Source organism: Sinocyclocheilus grahami, unplaced genomic scaffold, assembly GCF_001515645.1.
Source record: "Sinocyclocheilus grahami isolate Dianchi unplaced genomic scaffold, SAMN03320097.WGS_v1.1 scaffold1120.1, whole genome shotgun sequence".
In the NCBI taxonomy this organism is placed as follows: domain Eukaryota; kingdom Metazoa; phylum Chordata; class Actinopteri; order Cypriniformes; family Cyprinidae; genus Sinocyclocheilus; species Sinocyclocheilus grahami.
The window spans coordinates 25620-50888 of NW_015506299.1; the positions used below are offsets into that span (position 1 = coordinate 25620).

Genomic DNA, 25269 nt, shown 5'->3' on the forward strand with positions numbered 1-25269 from the left:
AAAAAAAAAACACAAACATCACATTTTTATTACTCTGATTCCTTTTAGGGTGTATCCATCGGGAATATTGCTGTAGAGATCATTCCAAAGCATAATTTCCTTCCAGAAAGCAAAATTATAAACCATTAGTTTGAGAGATCACAATGGAAAAGAGTTTTCCAGCGATGAAAAATCTATAAAAAACAGATCATTTAGCAAAACCAGCTAAAACCAGTACAAACAGGCCAAGACCAGGAAAGACTGATGCTTTTGCCTCTGACAGTACAACTGTAGTGACCAGCTGTATTCATGTACAGATTGACTAACAGGTCACATGTGGCTAACTATCAACACACAAACACACTGTATACTGTACCTGTCAGTGAGGGGGGAGGGGAGATGATCCCACTCCGTCTGCAAGAGCTGCTCCTCCAGATGCCGCTGTTCACTGCGCAGACATCTTCTTAACGCATACAGCTCATTTACAACCTCACTTCTGTACTCTGAAGAAAACAAATACAGTTAACCCCTTCAAAAATATGTGAGGATGGTATTAGCTAGTAAAAATTAAATATACTTCAAACACAGTGTCTACACCGGATGTGAGTGGCGCAACGTGACAAAATACAACAACATATTATGCTGTCTACACTGGATGCGGCGCGGCGCAACAAATTCCCGACAGTAAACTGCTGCTGTGTTCTATTTATGACGTACTGACACAAATTTAAAATGATTTTCAATGGCCGCTTTGTCGTGTCCAGTGTAGACAGATTTTAGCTGTTGCGGCACGGCGCGACACGACAACTGTTGCGTCCAATGTAGACAAGGTGTTAGTCTATGAACTAAAGACCAAAATACTTTAGGGATCAAATACTCGCAATGTTTGTAAAACCTGAAATCACCAAAATTTTGGGAAAATCAATTCTGTAAAGCTCAGGGTTATGGTGTAGTAAATATATTTAGATTAATATATAAAATCAAAAAAGCCAATCGGACAGCTCCATCATGATATGTGTGCACATGGATGAGTGTTTACTCTCTGTTCTCTGGTTGTTTCCGTTTTCTGGAGATAGAAGAGCCCGAAACGCAGAGAAATCCTGAAAAATACATAGACTTTAGTGAGTGAGAAGTCAACCTGAGTGTTTGCAATCATCTGAAGGAAAGACGACAGAGTTCTGGTAATTAGGCTGAGGGTCTGGTAACAAGGTCATGAGAAGAAAATCATGGTTGCCAGATCTGCATAACAAAACTAGCCAATGGCCAATAAACAATAGCCCAAAACTAACCCACTAACCCTATCCCAAATATCAAAACTCAAAATATACCATTCCTATAACCTAAAATGTATATTTTATAGTCACTGTTATGTGTTACACATAATTTTATACACATGAAGTGAACATGAGCTTTTGCCATGTTTGTTTGTACAAATAAATGTTGTGTTCCCAACCATTTTTGTTACCGTAGCCTTTGAAGGGTTGCGGTATTTCTTCTGTAGGGTAGGGATAGGAGGGGATGGTGCACGTTGAACCTAAAAATAAAAAAAAAAGATGACAATACTGTTACACACACTCACTACATCTAGAGAAATTTTCGGCAAATATAACTTAAATATACACAGCTTTTGAGATGTAGCTCACTCCAGTAAATTTCACTTTCACACACCTGTTGCAGTCGTATTTGTCTTTCTTGCTCTTCCTGTTCTCTTACAGCTGCTCTCTCTTTCTCTTCTTCTTTCTTTTTTTCTGCATCCCTCCGTCTCTCCTCCACAAGACGAGCGAGTTCTTCATTCTTCAGTTTTTGCTGCAAAAAGATAAGCTTACATAAAAGTCAGCAGTGCTGGTCACTGAGATGGTCTGAGGTCATCAGGAGTGCTCACATAATGCACTGGAAAATTAAACACGACGACATGCATTTGATGGCATTTCCTTAAGCACTTAAATTCCCTTTATTTGGATGGAAAATGTGATTTAAAGTGAACTATTATCATATTATTACACTGTGCATCACTAAAAATAAAACAGGCAGGAGTGCATGTGCGTCTGTCTGACCTCCATCTCTCTGCGTTTTCTGCTCTCCTGCTCCTCTTCATACTCTCTCCTGATTTTCTCTCTCTGTTCTGCCAGTCGCCTGTCCTCCCTCTCCTCCTCTGCCCTCATCCACTCTCTCTCCTCCGCCTGCTTCCTTTGCTTATCTTCTATCTAATGCCACACACAAAATTAAAAAATTAAAAATAAACACACACAAAAAAAATTAGGTTTATATATATAGGTACAATGGGATCCAAACATTTTAAAATTGAACCACACGGAAAATCTGTGATACAATATCTATAATTTAATATAAATATATGTATGAGTGTGAAGAGGCTGTGTGTATGTACACTACTGTTCAAAAGTCTAGTGTTGGTAAGATTTTATATATACATATATACATATATATATATATATATATATATATATATATATGCATTTATTTGGTCAAAATGGAGTAGAAACAGTAATATTGTGAAAAATAATTACAATTTAAACAACTGTTTTTAATTTTAATGTTAATCAGCAAAGCTACATTTTCAGCATCATCACTCCAGTCCGATTTGGTGCTTAAGAAATATTTCTTCTTATTTCTTCTAATATCTTTAAGAATTCTTAATACTTCAACAGTGACATGAAATGCTTCTGCTTAATATGTTTGAAGAATAGAACAGCATAGGAGTTCATAGCAACAGCATTTATTTGAAAAATAATTTTTTGTAACAACGTAAAAGTCCTTACTCTCACTTATGTTCAATTTAATGTATCTTTACTGGATAAAATATTAATAATAATATTATATTTTTCTAAAAATCCTACCAACCCGAAACATGAACAGTAGTGCATGTGTGTACCTGGAGTCTCAGATAAGCTTTGTATTGGTCTTGCTCCAGTAGTTGCTGGGGTGACAGCATCTGATTAAACACATTCCCTCTTGCAATCTGTGGAGTGTGTGTCTCAACAAAACCTTCAAATACACACACATTGAACTTGAGGATGTAAACATTCACTAAAGACACCATACGTGTTTGTATGTGAACACGTGTTAACATGTTACCTGGCCTCTCCAACCTTTGTGGTGGTGCTGCAGCTGCTGCATTCAAAAGATGCATCTTCAGATCAGCTACACACACACAAACACATCATTTCTATAGTCACATGTTCCATAACTAACAAGCTACAAGGAGATTAAATCATACTAAATAAATCATACTAATTAGATTTCCAGTGCTGTCTCTGAGTGGTGCACCAGCTCCGCCTCTTCCCCAGGGTTCATATGCTCTCATATCGGCTTCAAGTTCAGCCTCCAGTCTTCGCTTGTCCTCTCTGTCCACCCTCCTCTGTGTGGCCCGCTCCTCTATCTACTCACAGGGCACAACAACAAACAACCTAATAAGCTGGAAGTCTTCAAGAAGCATTCTATTTCTCTTTTTCCAAGTAGGAAGTTGGAATATATAAATGCAAACCCAACGTTAATGAAGACACACCCATTTTTTACTATGTCATTACAAAATACTGTTTAATATGCAATAAGGACACACCCCTCTGTGAATATATAATAGCACACCTGCTTTCTGAGCTCCTCTTTATAGCTGAGTCTGTCCATCTTTGCGTGATGTGCAGGAAACACTAAAAGACCTGAACTCACAACTTCATTCTCACCCACAATCCTCCTGAAACACACACAAGCACAAATACACCCCAAAAACAAGATGTGTATTAACTGTCTGCATATAAGCATATTGTTTAAAAGTGTGAGAAAAAAAATAGCTTAGATTATAAGTTCAAAACTAGCCCAATGGTCAATCATTGGGGATAGGGTCCAGTGACCCTATCCCAAATATCAATATACTCGAAATATGTCACTCCCATACCTAAAATACATATTTTACAGTCACTGTTTGTCTACATGATACCTTTTTATCCAACACTTAGATTGCTACTACTAGACAACTTTATCTGGTGTTACTGCCTGTTTCTAAACAACCACAAATTATGATCAGAAATGTGTCTGAAAAAAATATATAGTTCAGTCATGAAATTCTAGATGGCGCATTCTGACGGGTGTTAACGTAACTGATGATATTCAGAGAGTTAAACGACTTGGCACAAGCTGATTGGTTCATGCTGCATATGCAGCCAATGAGTTTACTGCCTTGCATTTATATGGCTGGCTAGCATTCACTTGAGATTCCTGCAGTGCGCTTTCAGAGTTCTCTGAAACCCTCCACCTTCCCCAGCTCCACCTGTATAGATCTGCTACGGTGTAATTTTATATGCTATTTGTGCAGCAGCAGTATGTCTTAAATACTCATGGCACCGTATCGCCATATGCATTGGCAGTAGCAAGTTCCTGTACTTGCTTGCAGCAGCAATAATCTACAACTACAGCAATAACCAACAGCAGCAGCAATTCAGCAGCAGCGTAGCAGATCTGTTCCGCCGAGACCATCTCCATGCTAAAATGTTTTGAGAGTTGTCATGATTGAATTGCTTTTTTGTGAGTGTCTGTTGCACTCTTACTGTCTGTGAGTGCTTCTACTGTGCGGACTGAGTGGGTGTGGCTCTCCTGATGATGTTGAAAAAGAAACTCCCGTTATTGGGTAATCTGTGGAAACAAACACAGAGTAATGACGTAGCACCAGTAGGAATATTATGCTAAATGGATTTAAAAATTAGTTTTCATGCCAAGTAGATTCAAGTGGTTTTGAATAAGAGATCCAGAATACCCAACACAGTGCCAAAATTATTTACAGCACAAAAGTAAGCAAATATGATTCATATGTACCCACTGGGCCTCATTTACGAAACGAACGTACGACAGAAAATTGGGTGTATGTTTCTAATGAGGTAACAATATAAACCAAATACTCCAGTCAGACTATTTTGCATGAACACACACCTCCTCCTGTGACTCTGTTTCTCTGCGATTTGTTCCTGTAGTTCACACCTATAACATTCCTTTTTCCTCTGCAGTGCTGCCTCCAGATCCACTGCACCTGTCAATCAAAATCAGCCATGTCAGAAGCCTGAGCCTTAATATCAGTTAAATGGATGAATATCCTGTCATCATTTTCTCACCGTCATATCGTTCCCAAACCGTATGACTTTCTTTCTTCTGCAGAACAAAAAAGAAAGAGATTTGGAGAACATTGTGAACCAAACTATTTTGGCGCCCACTGACTTAAACTCAAAATATCTTCTTTCTTTCTTCCACAGAAGAAAAACAGTCATACAGGTTTGGGACGACAGTTTGTGATGGTGAGTAAATGATGACAGAATTTTCATTTTTGGGTGAAGTATCCCTTTAAAATCAAATCAGAATCATTCTCCATTGAATGAAGCAATGAAACATCACTTCTCCAGTTATTAAGCCAATCAGAGCAGTAACAAGGTAAACTCATACCTATTAAAAGTCCAGTGGTGCAAACTGTGTCCTGACTGGCCACAGATAGAGATCTTTCATTGGCTTGGGTCGCAATGGATGTTGACATTCTACAACAGTAACATGAACAACAATGAAGAAGAAGAGATAAATGTGAGTCAAGCCATTCTGCCACTCAAAAAAAAATAAACTAATTAAAACTGCCAGTTTGCCAATCTAATCAGTGTGTGCATGTTTTACCTGTTTCTGTGCTGTAGTTTGCTCCTGTGATGTCCTGTCTCTGTGTACAATTCCCCTCTTCTTATGAGAAAGAGAGAGACAGAGGTGTTAATTTATATATATAAATATTCGTGACACGAGTCACCAGTTCTAAACATCTCTCCCTCTGTCTCTGTCCTCACCTGTTTGCCGTCCTGGTGTCTCTCTCTCTCTGATGTCGCCTCCCTTGCAAAAGCATGAGTTCTTCATCACTGCAGTCTTCCTCAGAGCTACACACGCCCCATCCCAGCCCACACACCTCTGTAAGGGTGGCCACATCCCTCACACGGACCGTCTGAAAAAGTGAGCGGGAGAGATTTGCCCTTACAAAACAGTGCTTTGGCAGAACCATAGTACAGTGATAATATCAGATGGTAATATTATGGTAATGCATGATACACTAGCAGGTGATGTTGCTTTTCTAATGAAGTAGTTCAGAAGTAGGATGCGATGGTGGAGAGTTGGATAGCATCAAAAACACATTATTACAATTGTGCCATGTAGTAAAAACATGGTAATACAATAATACTTTTTAGTAAGTTTAACATACATCGCAGAAGTGAAATTTCAACCTAACAAAACTGTGTTGTACCGAAGGAGGGAAAAAGAAACAATCATGCTTTTGACCCAATACTGTACCCTGGGTATTCGTCTTCTCTCTGGAACGGTGTGAATGTCACCAGTATCCCAGTGATCTTTCTGCAAGAGACAGAAAGTAAGTGAGAAATAAAGAGTTGGTCTCATTCACTAAACATGTGTACACAAAAGTTTGATGCAAACATTTTCACAATCAAATTGCGATTCACCAAAAACAGTCTAATTTACGGGAAAAATGTAGGAACCACATGTAACTGAAACCACACATATGCAAAATCACATACTCTGGGTGGCCTTATATTTTTTCCCCCATATTATAGAAGTCAATGGCTGCTGTCGGCTGTTTGGTTACACACATTCCTCAAAATATCTTCTTTTATGCTCAACAGATGAAAGGAGCTCACAAAGGTTTGGAACAACATGAGGGCCAGTAAATGATGACAAAATTTTCATTTTTGGGTAAACTATCCCTTTAAACATGAAATTACATAAATGTTTATTAATATATTATTTTAAGTATACAGAAAAAAGAAAAGCTGTGTTAAAGCTCAAGATGTGAGGTTTCTCTTTATAACAATGCAGATACGCGTATGTACAGCTGTCTAATCAGAGGTCTGTAATATGGGTCTGTATAAAAGTTTCCTATTGTGTTTGAAATGGTTTTGAGGATGGCACGCTTGCCATTGTGTCTCACCCCTGCCATGTATTTCCTGTAATCATTCCTGAGTTCTTCTTGCAGTTTGTGTTTCTTTCTCTCATATTCCTCTCCGAGTGGCAGACTCACACCATCTACATAATGAAATTACACATACACACCTTTAAAACCAGGTATGCATTTAACAGAAATGAATTAACAACCATATTAAATTGCAAACAGTGCTGTACCTTGCCGACTTGTGCGTAGAGGGATGTCCTCTTTCTGGAGAACGTGGCCTGTCCGCCTCTGACACATCAATATTTAACAACATTACAATGAAGACCAGTCACATACATTCTCTTTATCCCCATCATTAACTCTCTCTCACCCTCATCTCCATGTAAGGGGGCCCCTGTTCCAGACATGCCTTCTCCTCTGCTATCTTTGTTTTCTGATCTTCCAGAAACTTCCCCAATAACTCATCCATCTGGAACACATACAAATGTTAATGCAAAGCACATCAAACATAAACTGCAGCTCTACAGCGCCACCTGTAGATACATATAGCTTATTTTACATAAATAATACCAGTAATTCTTTCCAGCAAAGTCCCATTAATTAATGCATGTAATAACTAACAAGCAATAATATAAAATTACAATTAGTTAATAAAAATGTATTGTCAGTTTATGCCAGCTCAGGTCCATTACATAATATTAACACAACCTCAGCTTTTAATATTAGGCTACTCTAGAAGTATTTTTGTAGTTCGTGTTAACTAATGTAGTTAAGCTAAATTTATAGGTACAAAAAAATATAGTTATTAATAATGAAAATAAGAGAAAAGAAAAATAGAACACAATAAGCAAGAAGTGCATAAAACAAGTATCAAATATGCAACAAATTATGACCTTTTTAACTTAATATTTCAGCCATGTAATCTAATGGAATGACATTCAGACATTTTCAAGGTCTCCAAATGCTTATGATCGATGAACCACCCTTAAAAAATACTTTTAGTGCACACCTCTCTGAATTCCTTCTTGTGCTGAAACTCTGAATCTGAACCGCAGTCAAGCCAGACTCCACTTTGAAAAACATCTTCCACTCCACAAAAGAACCATTTGATCAGATCACATCGATAATAGACACGGTAATAAAAGTTACTAAAGTGCGTTGTTTATTTACTAAATCGAAGGTGTTATCTGATACAAACTCTATTCCGAACTAATAATCTCAACAGAAAATGTACTGTTTCATTAGGTAAAGGTAATACATGTGTCATCTGATATCTCGATCTGTTCATATGTTGGAAACAACCGCTGTTTTAAACAAACTGTATATTTATCTAATATGTTAATCGGTTCATAATCTGATTTCACTGATCCCCGGGTTGCATCGAGTAGAAACAGGGCGCCGCTACTCTACTCTACTCTACTCTACTCTACTCTTCTCTTCTCTTCTAGTCTTCCTTTCCTGTCTTTGTTCGGTCGTGACGTTTTTTAGGCCAACCCACTGAACCCGGAAGAAGCCATGGGTTTAAAATAGAGGTTTTAAATCTATAACAAATACATTTAAAAAAAGAAAATAAATCAAATTACCTTCACCCATTCACCCTGTTCATTGCACACCATTTGTTATGTATGTGTATAATTTATGAAAAACGTTCTCACGTGTAGGCTACAAATAAACTCACTATTCACGTTCTCAATGTTTAAAATTCATCACAAGAGAATTATGTTTTTTCTCTGAAAGTCATTTACATTTCCTCTACAATATATTTGATGTATTATGGCATTCTGTAATGGATATTACATTTTAGACGTTTTTGGGGTGGGGGGAAAAACTAGTCAACTCACTAATTAGTCTAACGAGACTAATTTTAAAACTAGCATCTTATGTACTATTTAGCATACTCTTTATGACATTTTTTTGCATAATTCAACGAAATTTGATTTATTGGAAAAAACTTAAAATTTAAAAAAAAAGTAATTCTGTCATTTTTCTAAAAGTTATGAACATTTCCTCCACATGGCAAATAATGCATTATGTTTAATAGCATTTTGTAATGGGAATTGTAATTTATACTGTTTTGAAATAAAACGGCCAGCTTTATTGTAAAGCTAATTGCATAACTAGTTTTACTTTTTTATATATATACTGTAATTTACATAATTCAACAAAAATACTGATTGAAAATGAGGCACAATTAAAGGATTGCATTCACAATAGCCTATTAACTTTGTTTTCTTCACAAATCACATGTTCAGTATCAAGCATGATGTTGTCTCTTTTGGCAAAAAAGATAATTATCTCAACAAAAAAAAAAGTAATTCTGTCATTTTTCTAAAAGTTATGAACATTTCCTCCACATGGCAAATAATGCTATAATGAATAATAGAATAATAAAATGAATATGTTTAATAGCATTTTGTAATGGGAATTGTAATTTATACTGTTTTGAAATAAAACGGCCAGCTTTATTGTAAAGCTAATTGCATAACTAGTTTTACTTTTTTATATATATACTGTAATTTACATAATTCAACAAAAATACTGATTGAAAATGAGGCACAATTAAAGGATTGCATTCACAATAGCCTATTAACTTTGTTTTCTTCACAAATCACATGTTCAGTATCAAGCATGATGTTGTCTCTTTTGGCAAAAAAGATAATTATCTCAACTCGACGATAATTTAATTTATAAATATTAGATCACATTATAATAAACAATATTATTTGCTATAGCTTATGCAACATAACATTACATTTTATCTTTTCAGCCTGTGAACTTTAAGTACTCGTCTTCTACAGAGAAAGAGAAAGAAACAATCTATGAAACGGTGTATGTTTTTATAAAACAGCTGCAGTTTATTCTCACGCCCATGTAGAGATTGCTGACCTCAATAAACACAACACAACCTTTGGCCTTCTTTGTATTGTGGATATTGTAGTTTTGTTAAAGTCACTTTTGTTATTTTATCGTATGATTCGTCCCAGTCGGTAGTAAACAAATATTGCATTTCGTAAAAAAAAAAAAAAGAAAGAAAACCCAATAATTTTTGTATAATATTAGAATACATTTCAATCATTTTTAAAATAATGTCGTTGGAAGACCTGTGACGATTCAGAACTTCATCTCCCAGCATGCCTTGTGCTGCCCATAGGGTCACACTGTGTTACAGAACCGCTTCCGTGTTGTGTTTGTTACTGGAAAACAGAAACTGCGTGAGGTGACATAATTTTCTATCGCCCGTCACTGCTTAGACAGCGATGCTTTTGTAAACCGCTGCGTCAGAAGTGATATTAGATTGGACTATGTCGTTGATTCCGGGCTCGAAGCAGAAGGACAGGCGCATTTTATGCGGGATGTGCCCGGACCCGCAGTGCCAGGCGAAGCTCTTCTTCCCCGCACACTCCTCCATGAGCATCGAGTGCACTGAGTGCGGCCAGAGACACGAACAGAAGAACCTCGCGAATGTGGAGGAAGTGACTGACCCAGATGTAGTGCTTCATAATTTGCTGAGAAATGCTTTGCTGGGTGTGCCAGGCCCTCCTAAAAAGGGCTCAGAGCTGGTGAAAGTGATGGGACTGTCCAACTATCACTGCAAGCTGCTGTCTCCCATCCTCACCCGCTATGGCATGGACAAACAGACAGGCACTGCCAAACTCTTGAAGGAAATGAACCAGGGAGAGATCTTCGACTGCTCGCTTCTTGGGGACCGTGCATTTCTCATCGAGCAAGAGCATGTGTCCACTGTTGGGTATGGACGGGACCGGTCAGGAAGCCTGATCTACCTGCATGACACTTTGGAGGAGATCAAGAAAGCAAACTTAAATAGAGAGTGTCTTATTCCTGTGCACGTGGACGGAGACGGACACTGCCTGGTACACGCCGTGTCCAGGGCATTAGTTGGACGTGAGCTCTTCTGGCATGCCCTTCGAGAAAACCTAAAACTCAATTTCAAGCAGAACTTAGGCCGCTACAAAGCCCTTTTCCAGGACTTTATAGATGCCGCAGAATGGGAAGACATTATTAATGAGTGTGACCCGTTGTTTGTCCCTCCAGAAGGTGTTCCGTTGGGCCTTAGAAACATTCACATATTCGGCCTGGCGAATGTACTGCACAGACCCATTATCCTGTTGGACTCCCTGAGCGGCATGCGCAGCTCAGGCGATTACTCCGCCACCTTCTTGCCAGGCCTGGTTCCAGAAGAGCAGTGCCGAGGAAAAGATGGCACTCTGAACAAGCCCATCTGCATTGCCTGGAGTAGCTCTGGCAGAAATCACTATCTACCCCTAGTGGGCATCAAGGGCTTGCCTTTGCCCCGTTTACCTGCTGCACTGCTCCCGAAAGCTTGGGGTGTTCCTCAAGAGCTGATTCGCAAATATGTGAGCTTGGACTCTAATGGAAGCTGTGTGATCGGGGGCGACCGGAGCCTGCAGGATAAATACCTGCTGCGGCTCGTAGGCGCAATGGAGGACGTCTTCATGGACAAGCACGGCATCCACCCCGCTCTAGTCGCTGACGTCCACCAGTACATATATCGACGCACTGGAGTGATCGGCGTGCAGCCTGAGGAGGTGACGGAAGCGGCTAAGAAATCCGTTCAGGAGGGTCGTCTCCACCGCTGCCTTGTCTGCAATGCCCTTTCAGAGCTCCACGTGCCAGCAGAGTGGCTCATCCCGGGAGGGAAACTCTACAACTTGGCCAAGTCGACTCACGGAACGCTACGAGCGGACAAGAACTACAGCTTTCCTTTAAATAGTTTGGTTTGTTCCTATAACCCAGAAAAAGATGTGCTGGTGCCCGACTACAAACTCAGCACACTCACGGCCTGCACCTGGTGTCACGGAACTTCAGTGCGGCGTGTTTGTGGCGATGGCTCTGTGGTCTATTTGGATGGAGACCGTACCAACACTCGCTCACAGGGTGGGAAGTGTGGCTGCGGGTTCAAACACTTCTGGGAGGGCAAGGAGTACGAAAATCTTCCCGAAGCTTTCCCCATCACTCTGGAGTGGGGCGGCCGCGTGGTGCGAGAGACCGTTTATTGGTTCCAGTATGAAACGGATCCGACTCTCAACAGCAACGTTTACGATGTGACGATGCGACTCGTCACAAAGCACTTCCCCGGTGAGTTCGGCAGTGAGATTCTGGTCCAAAAAGTGGTGAACACCATCTTGCATCACACCGCCAAGAGGAGCCAAGACGAATACAATCCAGTGGCCATCGAAGGTGCTCATGTGCAGGATGTTAGAGACGGGAGTGAATCTGCCACTCACCCTCCTACTAAAATCATCCTGACAGGACAGAAGGGCAAAACCCTGCATAAAGAGGAGCTGGTGATGAGCAGAACCGAGAGGGTCTTGCAGCACAGCATCAGCGAGCAGGCGGCCCTGTCCCAGCGCCGCAGCACAGACCGCTTGCGTCAACAGGATCCTCGCCTGTCATTTCCTTCCTCTTCATCATCCTCTGCACCTCCCACACCCACCAAAGTGCCGCCCACCAGCGGAGAGAAGAAAATCCGTGTAACGACCAGCGATGGGCGGCAGGCCATGCTTACGCTGCAACCGCACACCACCTACGGTGAGCTCCAGAATTCCATCGTCCAGGTCTTCAGCTTGTCGCCCGGACAGCTGTGCATCCGACATGGCTTCCCACCCAGAGAGCTGCCCCCGCCACGTCCCGAGGACCAGAACCAGCCCGTGGCGCTTCAGCATGGCGACCGCATCTCTGTGGAAGCGCTGAAAGAGAGCTCGCCCGATACTCCCATGACCCAGATGCACTCTCACACGCCTGAAACGCACGCTCACTCTGACTCACGACTCAGCCGCACCAGTAGCAGGGAACTTCAGGACAACATTGACCTTGAGATGTCATCACTGTGTCTCCTGGCAGCACTTATGGGTAAGACACACCCTCCTGTTATAGATCTGCTTTATGAGAAGACTGTGTCATACTAGAATCAACATCTCTATTTAAGTGTGTTTGTGACTCTGGATTGTATGATACAAGCCTATTTATGTAATTTACAAATCAGGATGATTCTTCTGTAATTTCAGATCATGTTTAATTATTGATTACTAAATGTCTGTGAGGCCTGTCTATTTAATGTTTTCTCTTCTCCTCTCTCTTGTTCTGTTTCTCTCAGGTGAAGATGTCTGGTCATATGCCAAGAAACTGCCTCATCTGTTCCAGCAAGGAGGAGTCTTCTACAATATTGTGAAGAAAGACATGGGTAATCTGTCTTTTTATCACTTTCTCACACAATTTGAATTGAGTTTTCAAAATTCTAAATTGTGCTTGTCATGACAAAGACTATATGTCTTGCCAAAAGCGTTTGCAGTAACACTGTATTGTGAGAGTAGGATTTGAGAACCGGTTCTTATTCAGAACTGGTTTTATTTTCTTAAAAATACAGACTAATTTTCAGTGGTTGTGGTGTGGAAGTGGTCCTCTGTTAATCCAGACTTTTGTTTGGTCTGCCACTGGCTGATAGAGGCAATGCAGTGGAGTTAAAAAATAATAAAATTTAGATTAACTGTACATGCCCGGTAGTCTGAGAAAAGTAGTGAAAAGCTGCTATTTTGCATTTTTAAATTAGGATTTTTTAAATTTAATTTAATAAAAATTTTCTTTACAAATTATACTATCAGCATAACAATTTAAGTGAGAAGTTGAAGTGAAAAGTTAACACATTTTAGAATATCTTAGTATTTGGTTTGTCCCTCTTTCTGGTTTACTGTAGCTCAAGCAGTAGAGTATGGCGCTAGCAATTGCAAGGTTGCAGATTTGATTCCCGGGGAGAGCAAGAACTGATAAAAAATTTTTTTTATTATTGTGTACCTTGATTGCAGTTTAAGTCGCTTTGGATAAAAGTAAATGTTAAATGACAGCAGGACTCAAGCTGCATGAACTCCACAGGTTTGTTTAAAACCTGATGATGATCATGTTTTCCAGCATGAAATGATCTTGTGCTTCACTAGATTCAAGAACATCTAACCTTTCGCATCGGAGTTCAACTTGTCATTGTCACAAATGTATTTAATTTGATGTGACGTAGAATTAGTTCAGAATCTGAAGTATTTCTTATTCAATTTTATTTTCCTTTAAACCTTAAAACTTTTTGTTTTTTAGTTTGTTTTTACAAATATATGATATGCCTTCCGAGCCAAAAATATCTTTTATTACTGTTTCTGTTTTATTTTTTGGCGTTTGCTATTCCACAAAAATGCATAAATTGCTATACATATTGTCATATTTGTGAGAGCATTAGAGAAACTAATAAACTGTATTTCTGTGTTAAGGTCTGTTGGACGGGAAGCATTGCACACTGCCCCATTTGTTGGGTAAAACGTTTGTGTTCAATGCTGCGGAGGAGCGTTTGGAGCTGTGTGTGGACACAGCCGGCCATTTTCCAGTGGGCCCTGATGTGGAGGAGCTCGTCCAGGAGGCACTTTCCCAGCTCCGCTCAGATGCAGCCTCCCGTAGCCGTGAGGGAAGCCCCGTACATGGCTTGCGATTGGGCGCTGGTGGTGCTGTGCGCAGGAAAGAGCAGACCGTCACGGCCTTCCAGGGCAAAGGTCACTCGTTGGGTTCTGCCCCTCCTGAACACCCACCAATCAGGCGGCAGCACAGCAGCGGCGTGGATCTCAGCAACAGCGCTCGAGGTGAAGAGATAACGTTGTCAGGGGAGGAGTTGGTGCGCGTTGCCCCAGGCATGCTCACTTTACGTGAGGGCCGCGGTTTAGGGCTGGAGCCCGCCGTGATCGAGGCCCAACGGCAGCGCTTGCAGGAGATGGTCTCAAGCATACAAGCGTCCATGGACAAACACTTGCGCCAGCATGCTACAGCAAGGCATGATGTGAAGGAAGAAGAGGCTCCTGACAAACAGGAGGATATGGAAAGTCACGGTGCGGAGCCTCCCAGCACCTTTGAACCCATGGACCAATCTTGATACTTCATTACCCATATAGCAGAGTGAGCTTCCTGGCATAACACACACACACACACACACTGTGATTCAACTAAGAAATAATGGTGCAGCCAATTTACATATGCATCGTTTGAGTGTGAAACGCATTCCTTAAATATTCTCAGTCTTAAGATGTGAAATTTGGAGTGATTATTACAGGACTTGAGTGTCTGCTTTCATTCACCTAAAATATATACATGGTGCACACTAATTTAAAGAGATAGTTCAACTAAAATCGAACATACTGTTATTCATTTACTCACCGTCATGTCATTCCAAACCATTGCCTTACTTTTTTCTGTGGAACACAGAAGATCTTTGGAGAAGATATTTTGAATGTTTCGGTCCATATAATGAAAGCCAGTGGGGTCCAAAATAACATTGGACCCAAAAGTCTTCTTTTGTGTTTTGCAGAAGAAAAAAGTCATACGTAATGGTATGAGGGTGAGTAAATGTTGACAGAATTTTTATTTTTGGTTGAACTATCCATTCAAGATCACCCTTGAGCTTTGCTAGTATTCACATAGTACTTAAATAATCAAAGTGCACTTTGACCCTCATTGCTGGGTTCACAGCTTTCTAACCAACTTAAAAATTCACAATCCAATTTGAAACACTGACTGTCTCTCTGAGTCTAAACTTCAGCCCTGCATCTGTGTGCACTTAATAGGTAACAGGGTCTTCTTGATCATATGTTTGTGTCCTCAACACACCTCTGGCCTATGGAACAAACAGGTATCAATTCAGTGATATGGTCATCTTTTTTTGCTTCTCTACCCTGTGTTACCCACAATTAATTGCTGTCTATCCAAAGAACACTATGTGGTAAAAGCCTGGAAAAGAGTTCCAGCAGCATTTCACGTTTACTTAATCGTCCCACTACACACTTAGAGCTCAGCAGACCAGCATGGAGTATCTGTACATCTGAGAGCCAGTTTCTGTTCTGTAATCTCCGATTGGCCTTTGAACTTGTCAGTGTTGCCTTTGTTGCGGCCCAGAGTCATTCAGACTCGTCATTTGGTTTTACTGTAACATTTTGCATGTCCTGTCTTCTTTAAACACTGTTCAGTACAAGACAATTCATAGAAGTTTACTTAGTAGCGGAATGTAATGTAGACTCTGGTAAATTCTGAACAGAAAGTAGCAGAGTGGGTGATATTTTCAGGATATTCTGAGTTCAGCGCTGTAGTAATATTGTTACCTGTGTGTTAGGCCATACTAATATGCTGAAGTAGAGGGCAATGTGCGTCAAGGACGGTTTAAGAGTTTTCTTTTGAGTTCATTAAAAAAAAACGATATCCATATTCTGTTCTAGACAGATTTTTCTTGTCACCTTGGCAACTGATTCATAAAAAAACCCCAAAAAAAGTAAACCGTTAATAGAGCTGTTGAGCTTTGTCACTGGGTAGAGGATAAAACCGATGGAAAATCCTAGAGCTTTATCTATTGAAACTTTGCTGAGCTGTTGCATTTAACCCGGCATTGCCAAAAAACTGGTGGCCAAACCTGTTGTTAACAACCTTAATGAGTCTTCTACCCTCCCCGGCTCTGATCTGCAGTGTTTGTGCGTGACACACTTCTGTATGACAGAGGATCCGATCTGAGAAGAATAAACTGGTGTATTGGAACGAGGCCTGACTTTGGTCCAAGGCCAAGTGAAGCATGATGATGGAGGCTTGATGAGTTTTTGATTTTAAAACATTGGTTTTTGATTTTTAAGTTGGCAACATCTATACCAGAGCACTTTTCTGTGTGGGTGTGTTTATTCGCTCTTGAACATAATTGATATTGTTGGTGTAAAGAGCAGCGCAAAAGAAATGTTTTACTGCTTCATGTAACACAGACTCAAGCGCAGGTTGTTTCTTTGTGACTGCTGCCCTCTTGATATATTGTATTCCAGTGTACAATAGTGGTATATATTGTATTATACTTTCATCTGTACAGATATTGAATCTGCCCACCCCCTGCCTTCCTTCTGGATTGTTTCTCTGTCTTTCAATAAAACAGTTGGATGATTCTACGCAGCTGATGAATCTGCTGTTTGCATGCTTGATTACTTTTCGCCTAATAACAATAAAGTTATTCCATATGTATGAAACGATGTGGCCGCTGTTTCTGAATCACTTTCTAATGCAGTTTTCTATTATCTCTAATAGGTCACTATAGAGTACACCACATCAATGTGAATTAGTGGTATTACTTTACTAGAAGTTTGTATATGTTAACATTTAATTTAATGCCAACATGAAATAATTAACAATACTTTCCATCTTGATTGATGTTAAACTGTACATAAACTACTGTTCAAACTATTTGGGGTCAGTAAGGTTTTTGAAAGAAGTCTCCTTTGCTCACCAAGGCTGTATAAATATAAAAATATAGTAAAAATGGTAATATTGTAATATTGTATTACAATTTTAAATTAGTTTTCTATTGTAATACATTTTAAAATGTAATTTGTCCGTTATGAAAAAGCTGAATTTTCATTGCTCTAGTCTTCAGTGTCACATGATCCTTTAGAAATCATTCTAATATGATTTGGTGCTCAAGAAACATTTCTTATCACTGTTACAAATCTTTTGTAACATTATAAATGACTTTAATGTCATTTCTGATCAATTTAATGAATCCTTGCTGAATAAAAGTAATTACTTTTACAAATTAAATATTACTGGCCACAGCCTGCTGAGTGTATACTAATTCATTTTTTATATTTTTGGTTGTAAAAATTAATGTAACAATGTATCATGAACAAATGTGTACAATAGTACATGTATTGTTATTAACTTCCATAAATTCTGAAGAAATTGTTCATTGTTAGTTCATAATACATTCACAAATTAAACCTAATTGTAACGTATTACCAAATTGGAGTTGATATTTTTCTCCTAGTTAAGCTTGATGAAGCGATGATCATTATAGCCTGTGAATTACAAAATGATTTTTTATTTCATTAAATTTTGTAGCAGTCAGAGCTATGTGCCAACGTCCTCGAAATACAAGCTAAAAAGGGTAAACACCATCATTTAATTATTCATACCATAGAAAATTACAAATTTGGGAAAAAAACAATAATAGTTTAGTTTAGATACTTCGTGATTTGTTATGGTCTGAGGTGTGGTTGAAATGACATTGTATCATTTTTATGTATTACGCAGAATTAAAAAAAACATTCAGGGTGAAATAAAACCAAAAACAAAAAAAATTGCTGCTCTTAAAATGGAAATCTAAAATGAACATACACTAAAATGCTAGCAACACTAGCATTTTAATATAAACATTGCATATATATATATATATATACATATATGTACACATTTATAAACTAATAACAATTTCTCATTGTAGTCTTTCTGTATTATTAGTCAAAACATACATATCAAATACATTCATAGGTGAAGAAGAGTGTGACATTTCCAATCAAAATCACAATATTTACATATTTACATGGGGCAGTAATGGTTAAGATTCTTGACACCAGTTGCAGGTTCAGTGCCACGAACTGGCTACGAAGTTACTGAGGCCCCAAACCCTAATCAGGACACCGAACTTGTTTTATCTCCAAATCTGAAGGAGTTGCATACAGACTGAACTTTGCTGTCATACTTGTCCTATTTTCTGCTGTTCTGTGACCCATTTAGAAGAGAAAGGTGGAGCTCTAGGGTTGGATGCATCAGTCAGGATGAAATGCAGGATTGATGGAGCCGATCGAACGTACAGCATGTCCGTCACTACGTCGACGAGAGAGCAACCACTGAAGCAATCGAGGGGAACCTGGCACTCCTGACAGAGACGCTCGCCGCGGCAGTTTCAGAGAACGCCCTCTAGAAACACAAACACCAGTGATCACACAACACGCCAAAAACAAATCAGAGTTACACAACATCATAAATACTCACCCAGAGCAGCCAATCCGATCATTAGATGACGTTTGTGTAAAGCTCTGCGATGCCTGAGTCACAATGGGCCTCAATGACTCCTGCTTCTATACATATATATATATATATATATACACATTCATTACTGTGCGTATGTCTTATGAATATTAGATGCTTCAAAAAACATTTGTTTTAAGATAGGTAATTATATTTTTAGCTGTAGTGTGCCAGTAGGAAAAGTCAATTTTAGGTTTCCGGTTTGTTTTTAATGTTCCAAGCATCTTGGAGAAGTCAACACAGTTTTGATCTAGATTTAGGCCATCTCAGTTGATATTGATATGTCCTACTGACACACTAAAGCAAATTATATAAATAATCATCTTAAAATGAAGGTTGTACAAACAAATGGAGTAGAAAGCCTTTCTAGAAGACAAGAAGCTGTTACAGCAGCAATGCGAGCACCAACTCCCTATTAACCCTTATGGAAAAGAAGTGTGCTTAATTATATTGAATGTGCACTACTGCACTTGTAGTGTACTTCAAATCTTAGAAGTACATTTAAAAAAAACAATATTGCAGATAATACAATATTAATTAAATAAAGGCCACTTTACTATACTTAGAGTATACTTTCATGACTATGCTTCTTATTACACTTAAGCATTTTGTTAATAAAGTGCCCAATTTAATGTCAAATTAAAAGTAAATTTTAAATCATTATGTTTTAATAATCTTTTGTTGTGCTTTAAAGTACACTTATTTTGATGTGTCGTCTAACATCCTAAAGCACATGTAAAGTACTTGATTATAATGTAACACAGGTGTATTATTTGATATTATATTTCAAGTTAATATATTTTAAATTGACTAAACTTCAAGCTCATCATTACAAATGTATTTACAAATATATTTACGATCATAACGTTCAAGTTTCAATAGAAAATACTTTCACATTTATTTTAGTTTACCATAAATACTTGTCAGTACATTTGGCAGTACACTTTAACCATATTTCAAACACAACTGAAGTATTTAAGACATTACATATAAACAAGTCCTACTTATATGAGTCCAAAAAAGCACTCTTAAGATCAAATAACTGCGTCTAATATAAATGTAAACTATAATATTTTCATTTAATTGCAAATAACATGCAATTAACTGTCAGAAAACATTACAGTTTGCACCCAAGTATAGTATATTGTAGTAGGTTTATTCATTCCAGAATGAGAACCAATTTATTCTCTTAGGCCATGTGGTGTATCATTTGTGCATCGTACGTGTTTGAGTGCATGAGTACCGTAGTGAAGCAGGCTGTGGGCAGGTATCCTTCCTTTCCGTTCTGAAGTCGGGCATAGCACCAGTCAGCATTCTCCTGATACAGCAGCAACACCACATCACCGGCACGGGCACTCAGTTCTTCATCACAGTCTGCACTGTAGTCTGCTGCCACAACCATCTCATACACACAAAAAAACATATTTTATCTTTACCATCAGCTCTGTATTATAAACTGCTGTATTACATAATCCTGCAGCTCAAATGAGAAAATGTGTTACCTCTTCTCCTTGGTGCCTGAAAATCACTCTCTTCCGACAAACTGAAAGATTCAATAATTTTGCTGTAATGATATTTGTAAATTAAGCAGAAATTATCAAAGTGAGCAAGAAAAGATGACTAACCTTGAGGAGACAGAACAGTGGTGAACACCTCAAACTCTTCATGGCTCTGTGTGTAGATCTGCTGCATGACGAAGTCAAACAACACACAAACTGCAAGAAGAACTGAGACGCTTTATTCAGAATCACTGCAACTGCTAAATCTTCTCCCCGCTTTAAATACTCTCTTGTACGCACACACATTACAAGATCTTGTTTAGGTGCTTTTCTAGGAAACATCAGCACTCTTAAATCTATTTAAATCTGTTTCAGTAGTTTAAATGCTGCAGGTCATAGCTCTGATCAGCCAATCACACGCTTCTAAAAGTCAACTCTCTGCTGCACTCACACCAATGCCAGTAGGAAAAGTCAATTTTAGGTTTCCGGTTTGTTTTTAATGTTCCAAGCATCTTGGAGAAGTCAACACAGTTTTGATCTAGATTTAGGCCATCTCAGTTGATATTGATATGTCCTACTGACACACTAAAGCAAATTATATAAATAATCATCTTAAAATGAAGGTTGTACAAACAAATGGAGTAGAAAGCCTTTCTAGAAGACAAGAAGCTGTTACAGCAGCAATGCGAGCACCAACTCCCTATTAACCCTTATGGAAAAGAAGTGTGCTTAATTATATTGAATGTGCACTACTGCACTTGTAGTGTACTTCAAATCTTAGAAGTACATTTAAAAAAAACAATATTAATGAAATAAAGGCCACTTTACTATACTTAGAGTATACTTTCATGACTATGCTTCTTATTACACTTAAGCATTTTGTTAATAAAGTGCCCAATTTAATGTCAAATTAAAAGTAAATTTTAAATCATTATGTTTTAATAATCTTTTGTTGTGCTTTAAAGTACACTTATTTTGATGTGTCGTCTAACATCCTAAAGCACATGTAAAGTACTTGATTATAATGTAACACAGGTGTATTATTTGATATTATATTTCAAGTTAATATATTTTAAATTGACTAAACTTCAAGCTCATCATTACAAATGTATTTACAAATATATTTACGATCATAACGTTCAAGTTTCAATAGAAAATACTTTCACATTTATTTTAGTTTACCATAAATACTTGTCAGTACATTTGGCAGTACACTTTAACCATATTTCAAACACAACTGAAGTATTTAAGACATTACATATAAACAAGTCCTACTTATATGAGTCCAAAAAAGCACTCTTAAGATCAAATAACTGCGTCTAATATAAATGTAAACTATAATATTTTCATTTAATTGCAAATAACATGCAATTAACTGTCAGAAAACATTACAGTTTGCACCCAAGTATAGTATATTGTAGTAGGTTTATTCATTCCAGAATGAGAACCAATTTATTCTCTTAGGCCATGTGGTGTATCATTTGTGCATCGTACGTGTTTGAGTGCATGAGTACCGTAGTGAAGCAGGCTGTGGGCAGGTATCCTTCCTTTCCGTTCTGAAGTCGGGCATAGCACCAGTCAGCATTCTCCTGATACAGCAGCAACACCACATCACCGGCACGGGCACTCAGTTCTTCATCACAGTCTGCACTGTAGTCTGCTGCCACAACCATCTCATACACACAAAAAAACATATTTTATCTTTACCATCAGCTCTGTATTATAAACTGCTGTATTACATAATCCTGCAGCTCAAATGAGAAAATGTGTTACCTCTTCTCCTTGGTGCCTGAAAATCACTCTCTTCCGACAAACTGAAAGATTCAATAATTTTGCTGTAATGATATTTGTAAATTAAGCAGAAATTATCAAAGTGAGCAAGAAAAGATGACTAACCTTGAGGAGACAGAACAGTGGTGAACACCTCAAACTCTTCATGGCTCTGTGTGTAGATCTGCTGCATGACGAAGTCAAACAACACACAAACTGCAAGAAGAACTGAGACGCTTTATTCAGAATCACTGCAACTGCTAAATCTTCTCCCCTCTTTAAATACTCTCTTGTACGCACACACATTACAAGATCTTGTTTAGGTGCTTTTCTAGGAAACATCAGCACTCTTAAATCTATTTAAATCTGTTTCAGTAGTTTAAATGCTGCAGGTCATAGCTCTGATCAGCCAATCACACGCTTCTAAAAGTCAACTCTCTGCTGCACTCACACCAATAACAAATAACACTACACTTCACATTATATACCCAGTCCTTTAGCGAAACAGGGCCCTAAATAGAAAACCCTTATATACGTCAAAAAAAAAGGCACAGCAAAATAATATTTCATATTTCATACATTTTATTAGCCTGCAGTACAGTAAGAAATATTCAGGTTTCATAATATTTCACACAATAATCTATATACTCCATTAAATCCAGTTTTTAATGCTTCTAGTTCCATTTCAAAGAAAATTACTTGTGTAGCGATGATTAATATTAGTGAAATACTAAGATATAGGGAAAGTATTTTGACATCTTCGTTTATTAAAATCCTATAAGCGTTCCTCACTTCAGATAAACATTTCAGGACAGCTTGAATGAATTAATCTGAATGCATTAATCAGTTTTAATTCATCATTGATTTAAGATATAAAAACAACTCAACTGAAAAAACAATGTCGTTTACTAGATTAAGTCTAAACCTGATTCTTAGATTAGACTCATTTAAATCCAACCTGCCTAAATCACTCTGATTAACAAATCAGCCTTAATAGTTAGATTGAATGGAGAGTATGCATACTCTGTGTGTGTGTGTGTGTGTGTGTGTGTGTGTGTGTGTGTGTGTGTGATTTAAATATATTACAATGATAATTATGTTGAAATATGCTGACATCACAGTAAAAACATGTATGTGTCATATTTTAGATATGCAGAATACTGTATCTGATTGTGAGTGTGTTACTGTCTCTGATTTTCTGGCTCAGGACAGTGACATCACTGAAAGGATTAAAGGTCAGTGAGGTAAGAGTGTTAAGATCAGTGTCTCTGCTTACATAATGAAATCAGCACAGCTAATCAGAGGCTGTGCTTCTGAGAACCCCGTCAATATGTTAAAATGTCCTTCAGTCTGCTCAGTAGAGCTTCATGGATGCTGCAAACAGAGCAGTCAGATCCTCTTCAGTGTGAGCTCGAGGAGACAGTTTAGTTACCCGCTCCTGTCAAACACACACAAACAACCTCTATTAATCATTCTGAGATAGCTTTAACACACAATATAATGTGATATTGGTTAGTATAATGTTGTAAGCATTGGAGTGTTGCAATTTAAGCTGGGGCTATAAAACGTATAGTACCATATTAATGTATGTACATACTTTGTTATGATGCTAAAACTGTGAAGTCATTAAAATAAGCATTAATGATGTAGCTCTTACATCACATTTAATTTTACTTAATACACTTTAATATGGGAGGGACAATAAAAATTGTGAGAAAAAATAAGTTTATACTTCATTATATATATATATATATTATCATTTTTAATTTTTTTTAACTTTTATATATGTAATACTGTAAACAGCGTATAAATTAGCATTAATATAAATTAATAAATGTTAATTATATTTATGCATTTATTATTTATTTTGTTATTTAAAGGGGTCATATGATGTTGCTAAAAAGAACATTCTTTTGTGTATTTGGTGTAATGAAATGCGTTTATGCAGTTTCAGGTAAAAAGAAAAAACACATTATTTTTCACATACTGTACATTATTGTTTCTCCTCTATGCCCCGCCTTTCTGAAATGTGTTGATTTTTACAAAGCTCATCTGTCTGAAAAGCGAGGTGTGCTCTGATTGGCCAGCTATCCAGTGCGTTGTGATTGGCCGAATACCTCTAAAAATTGTGAGAAAAAATAAGTTTATACTTCATTATATATATATATATATATTATCATTTTTTATTTTTTTTTACTTTTATATATGTAATACTGTAAACAGCGTATAAATTAGCATTAATATAAATTAATAAATGTTAATTATATTTATGCATTTATTATTTATTTTGTTATTTAAAGGGGTCATATGATGTTGCTAAAAAGAACATTCTTTTGTGTATTTGGTGTAATGAAATGCGTTTATGCAGTTTCAGGTAAAAAGAAAAAACACATTATTTTTCACATACTGTACATTATTGTTTCTCCTCTATGCCCCGCCTTTCTGAAATGTGTTGATTTTTACAAAGCTCATCTGTCTGAAAAGCGAGGTGTGCTCTGATTGGCCAGCTATCCAGTGCGTTGTGATTGGCCGAATACCTCAAGCATGTGACGGAAATGTTACGCCCCTCTCCATACTGTTGATGCCGTGTCCCAGTGTGACGAGACAAAACCAGTAAAACCCATTATAAACGAGGCATTTGTTGCATCCAGTGGGGACATAATTATGGATTATAATGACTTATACTGTCTTTTTACGCGTTGCGTTGCATCGCGCCGTGTAAACATAAACCATGTCTGCATTTGTGATCGGAGAAATGACAAACAACAAGCGCTACTCTACACTGCTCAAAACTCGCGTTTGAATCGTCTGTAGCAAATCCTTTAAATATGAAAACATACTTACAGTCTGTGAGTCAGAACAGCCGACATTGTAGTCTACTAGTCTACTCTCAGGAAACAGTCCTCCATTAAATGTGGTGGACACAAGCAAAGCAACAACAATACTACAGCGAGAATAAAAGAATAAAATTCTTTCTTTGCGTGAACATTTGGGCGGCGTTATGCAAATCTTCCCACATCGTGACGTAGACATGTGGGGGCGTGCTAGAACGAGCCGTTTTAGGTAGGCGTGGTTGACTCTTAACTTTTATAAAGAATATCTCTTTGGATTTGAGACTTTAGTCTTTGCAGCTTTACAGATCTTCTTTATGCACCAAGAGCTTGTAACACTCCAAAGAGAAAGGAAAATTTGAAA

The 25269-nt window shown here is 38.0% G+C and overlaps 3 protein-coding genes across 3 annotated transcripts in view; 1 reads left to right on the forward strand and 2 right to left on the reverse strand.

Moving 5' to 3' along the window:
• LOC107566999 (centrosome and spindle pole associated protein 1-like) overlaps positions 1–8354 on the reverse strand; it is a 13509-nt gene extending 5155 nt beyond the window's left edge. The window contains exons 1-19 of the mRNA XM_016252582.1: positions 7920–8354; positions 7281–7379; positions 7141–7198; positions 6950–7044; positions 6298–6357; positions 5802–5953; positions 5641–5700; positions 5422–5510; positions 4918–5014; positions 4539–4688; positions 3583–3688; positions 3229–3376; positions 3073–3138; positions 2870–2982; positions 2034–2183; positions 1648–1785; positions 1445–1513; positions 1019–1079; positions 356–482 (exon numbers count right to left, since the gene is read on the reverse strand). Of these exons, the coding sequence (XP_016108068.1) occupies positions 356–482; positions 1019–1079; positions 1445–1513; positions 1648–1785; positions 2034–2183; positions 2870–2982; positions 3073–3138; positions 3229–3376; positions 3583–3688; positions 4539–4688; positions 4918–5014; positions 5422–5510; positions 5641–5700; positions 5802–5953; positions 6298–6357; positions 6950–7044; positions 7141–7198; positions 7281–7379 (1838 nt within the window). The 5' untranslated portion in view covers positions 7920–8354. The remainder of the gene's footprint in view (positions 1–355; positions 483–1018; positions 1080–1444; positions 1514–1647; positions 1786–2033; positions 2184–2869; positions 2983–3072; positions 3139–3228; positions 3377–3582; positions 3689–4538; positions 4689–4917; positions 5015–5421; positions 5511–5640; positions 5701–5801; positions 5954–6297; positions 6358–6949; positions 7045–7140; positions 7199–7280; positions 7380–7919) is intronic.
• A 1695-nt stretch (positions 8355–10049) lies between these two features.
• LOC107567007 (deubiquitinating protein VCIP135-like) lies at positions 10050–15152 on the forward strand. The gene is made up of 3 exons (XM_016252590.1): positions 10050–12802; positions 13047–13133; positions 14203–15152. The coding sequence occupies exons 1-3, from the start codon at positions 10213–10215 to the stop codon at positions 14850–14852; spliced, it is 3327 nt and encodes a 1108-aa protein (XP_016108076.1). The 5' UTR covers positions 10050–10212; the 3' UTR covers positions 14853–15152.
• A 7516-nt stretch (positions 15153–22668) lies between these two features.
• The window catches only part of LOC107567008 (alcohol dehydrogenase iron containing 1), a 9402-nt gene continuing 6801 nt past the window's right edge, over positions 22669–25269 (reverse strand). Inside the window, exon 14 of the mRNA XM_016252591.1 lies at positions 22669–23512. Within this exon, the coding sequence (XP_016108077.1) occupies positions 23429–23512 (84 nt within the window). The 3' untranslated portion in view covers positions 22669–23428. The remainder of the gene's footprint in view (positions 23513–25269) is intronic.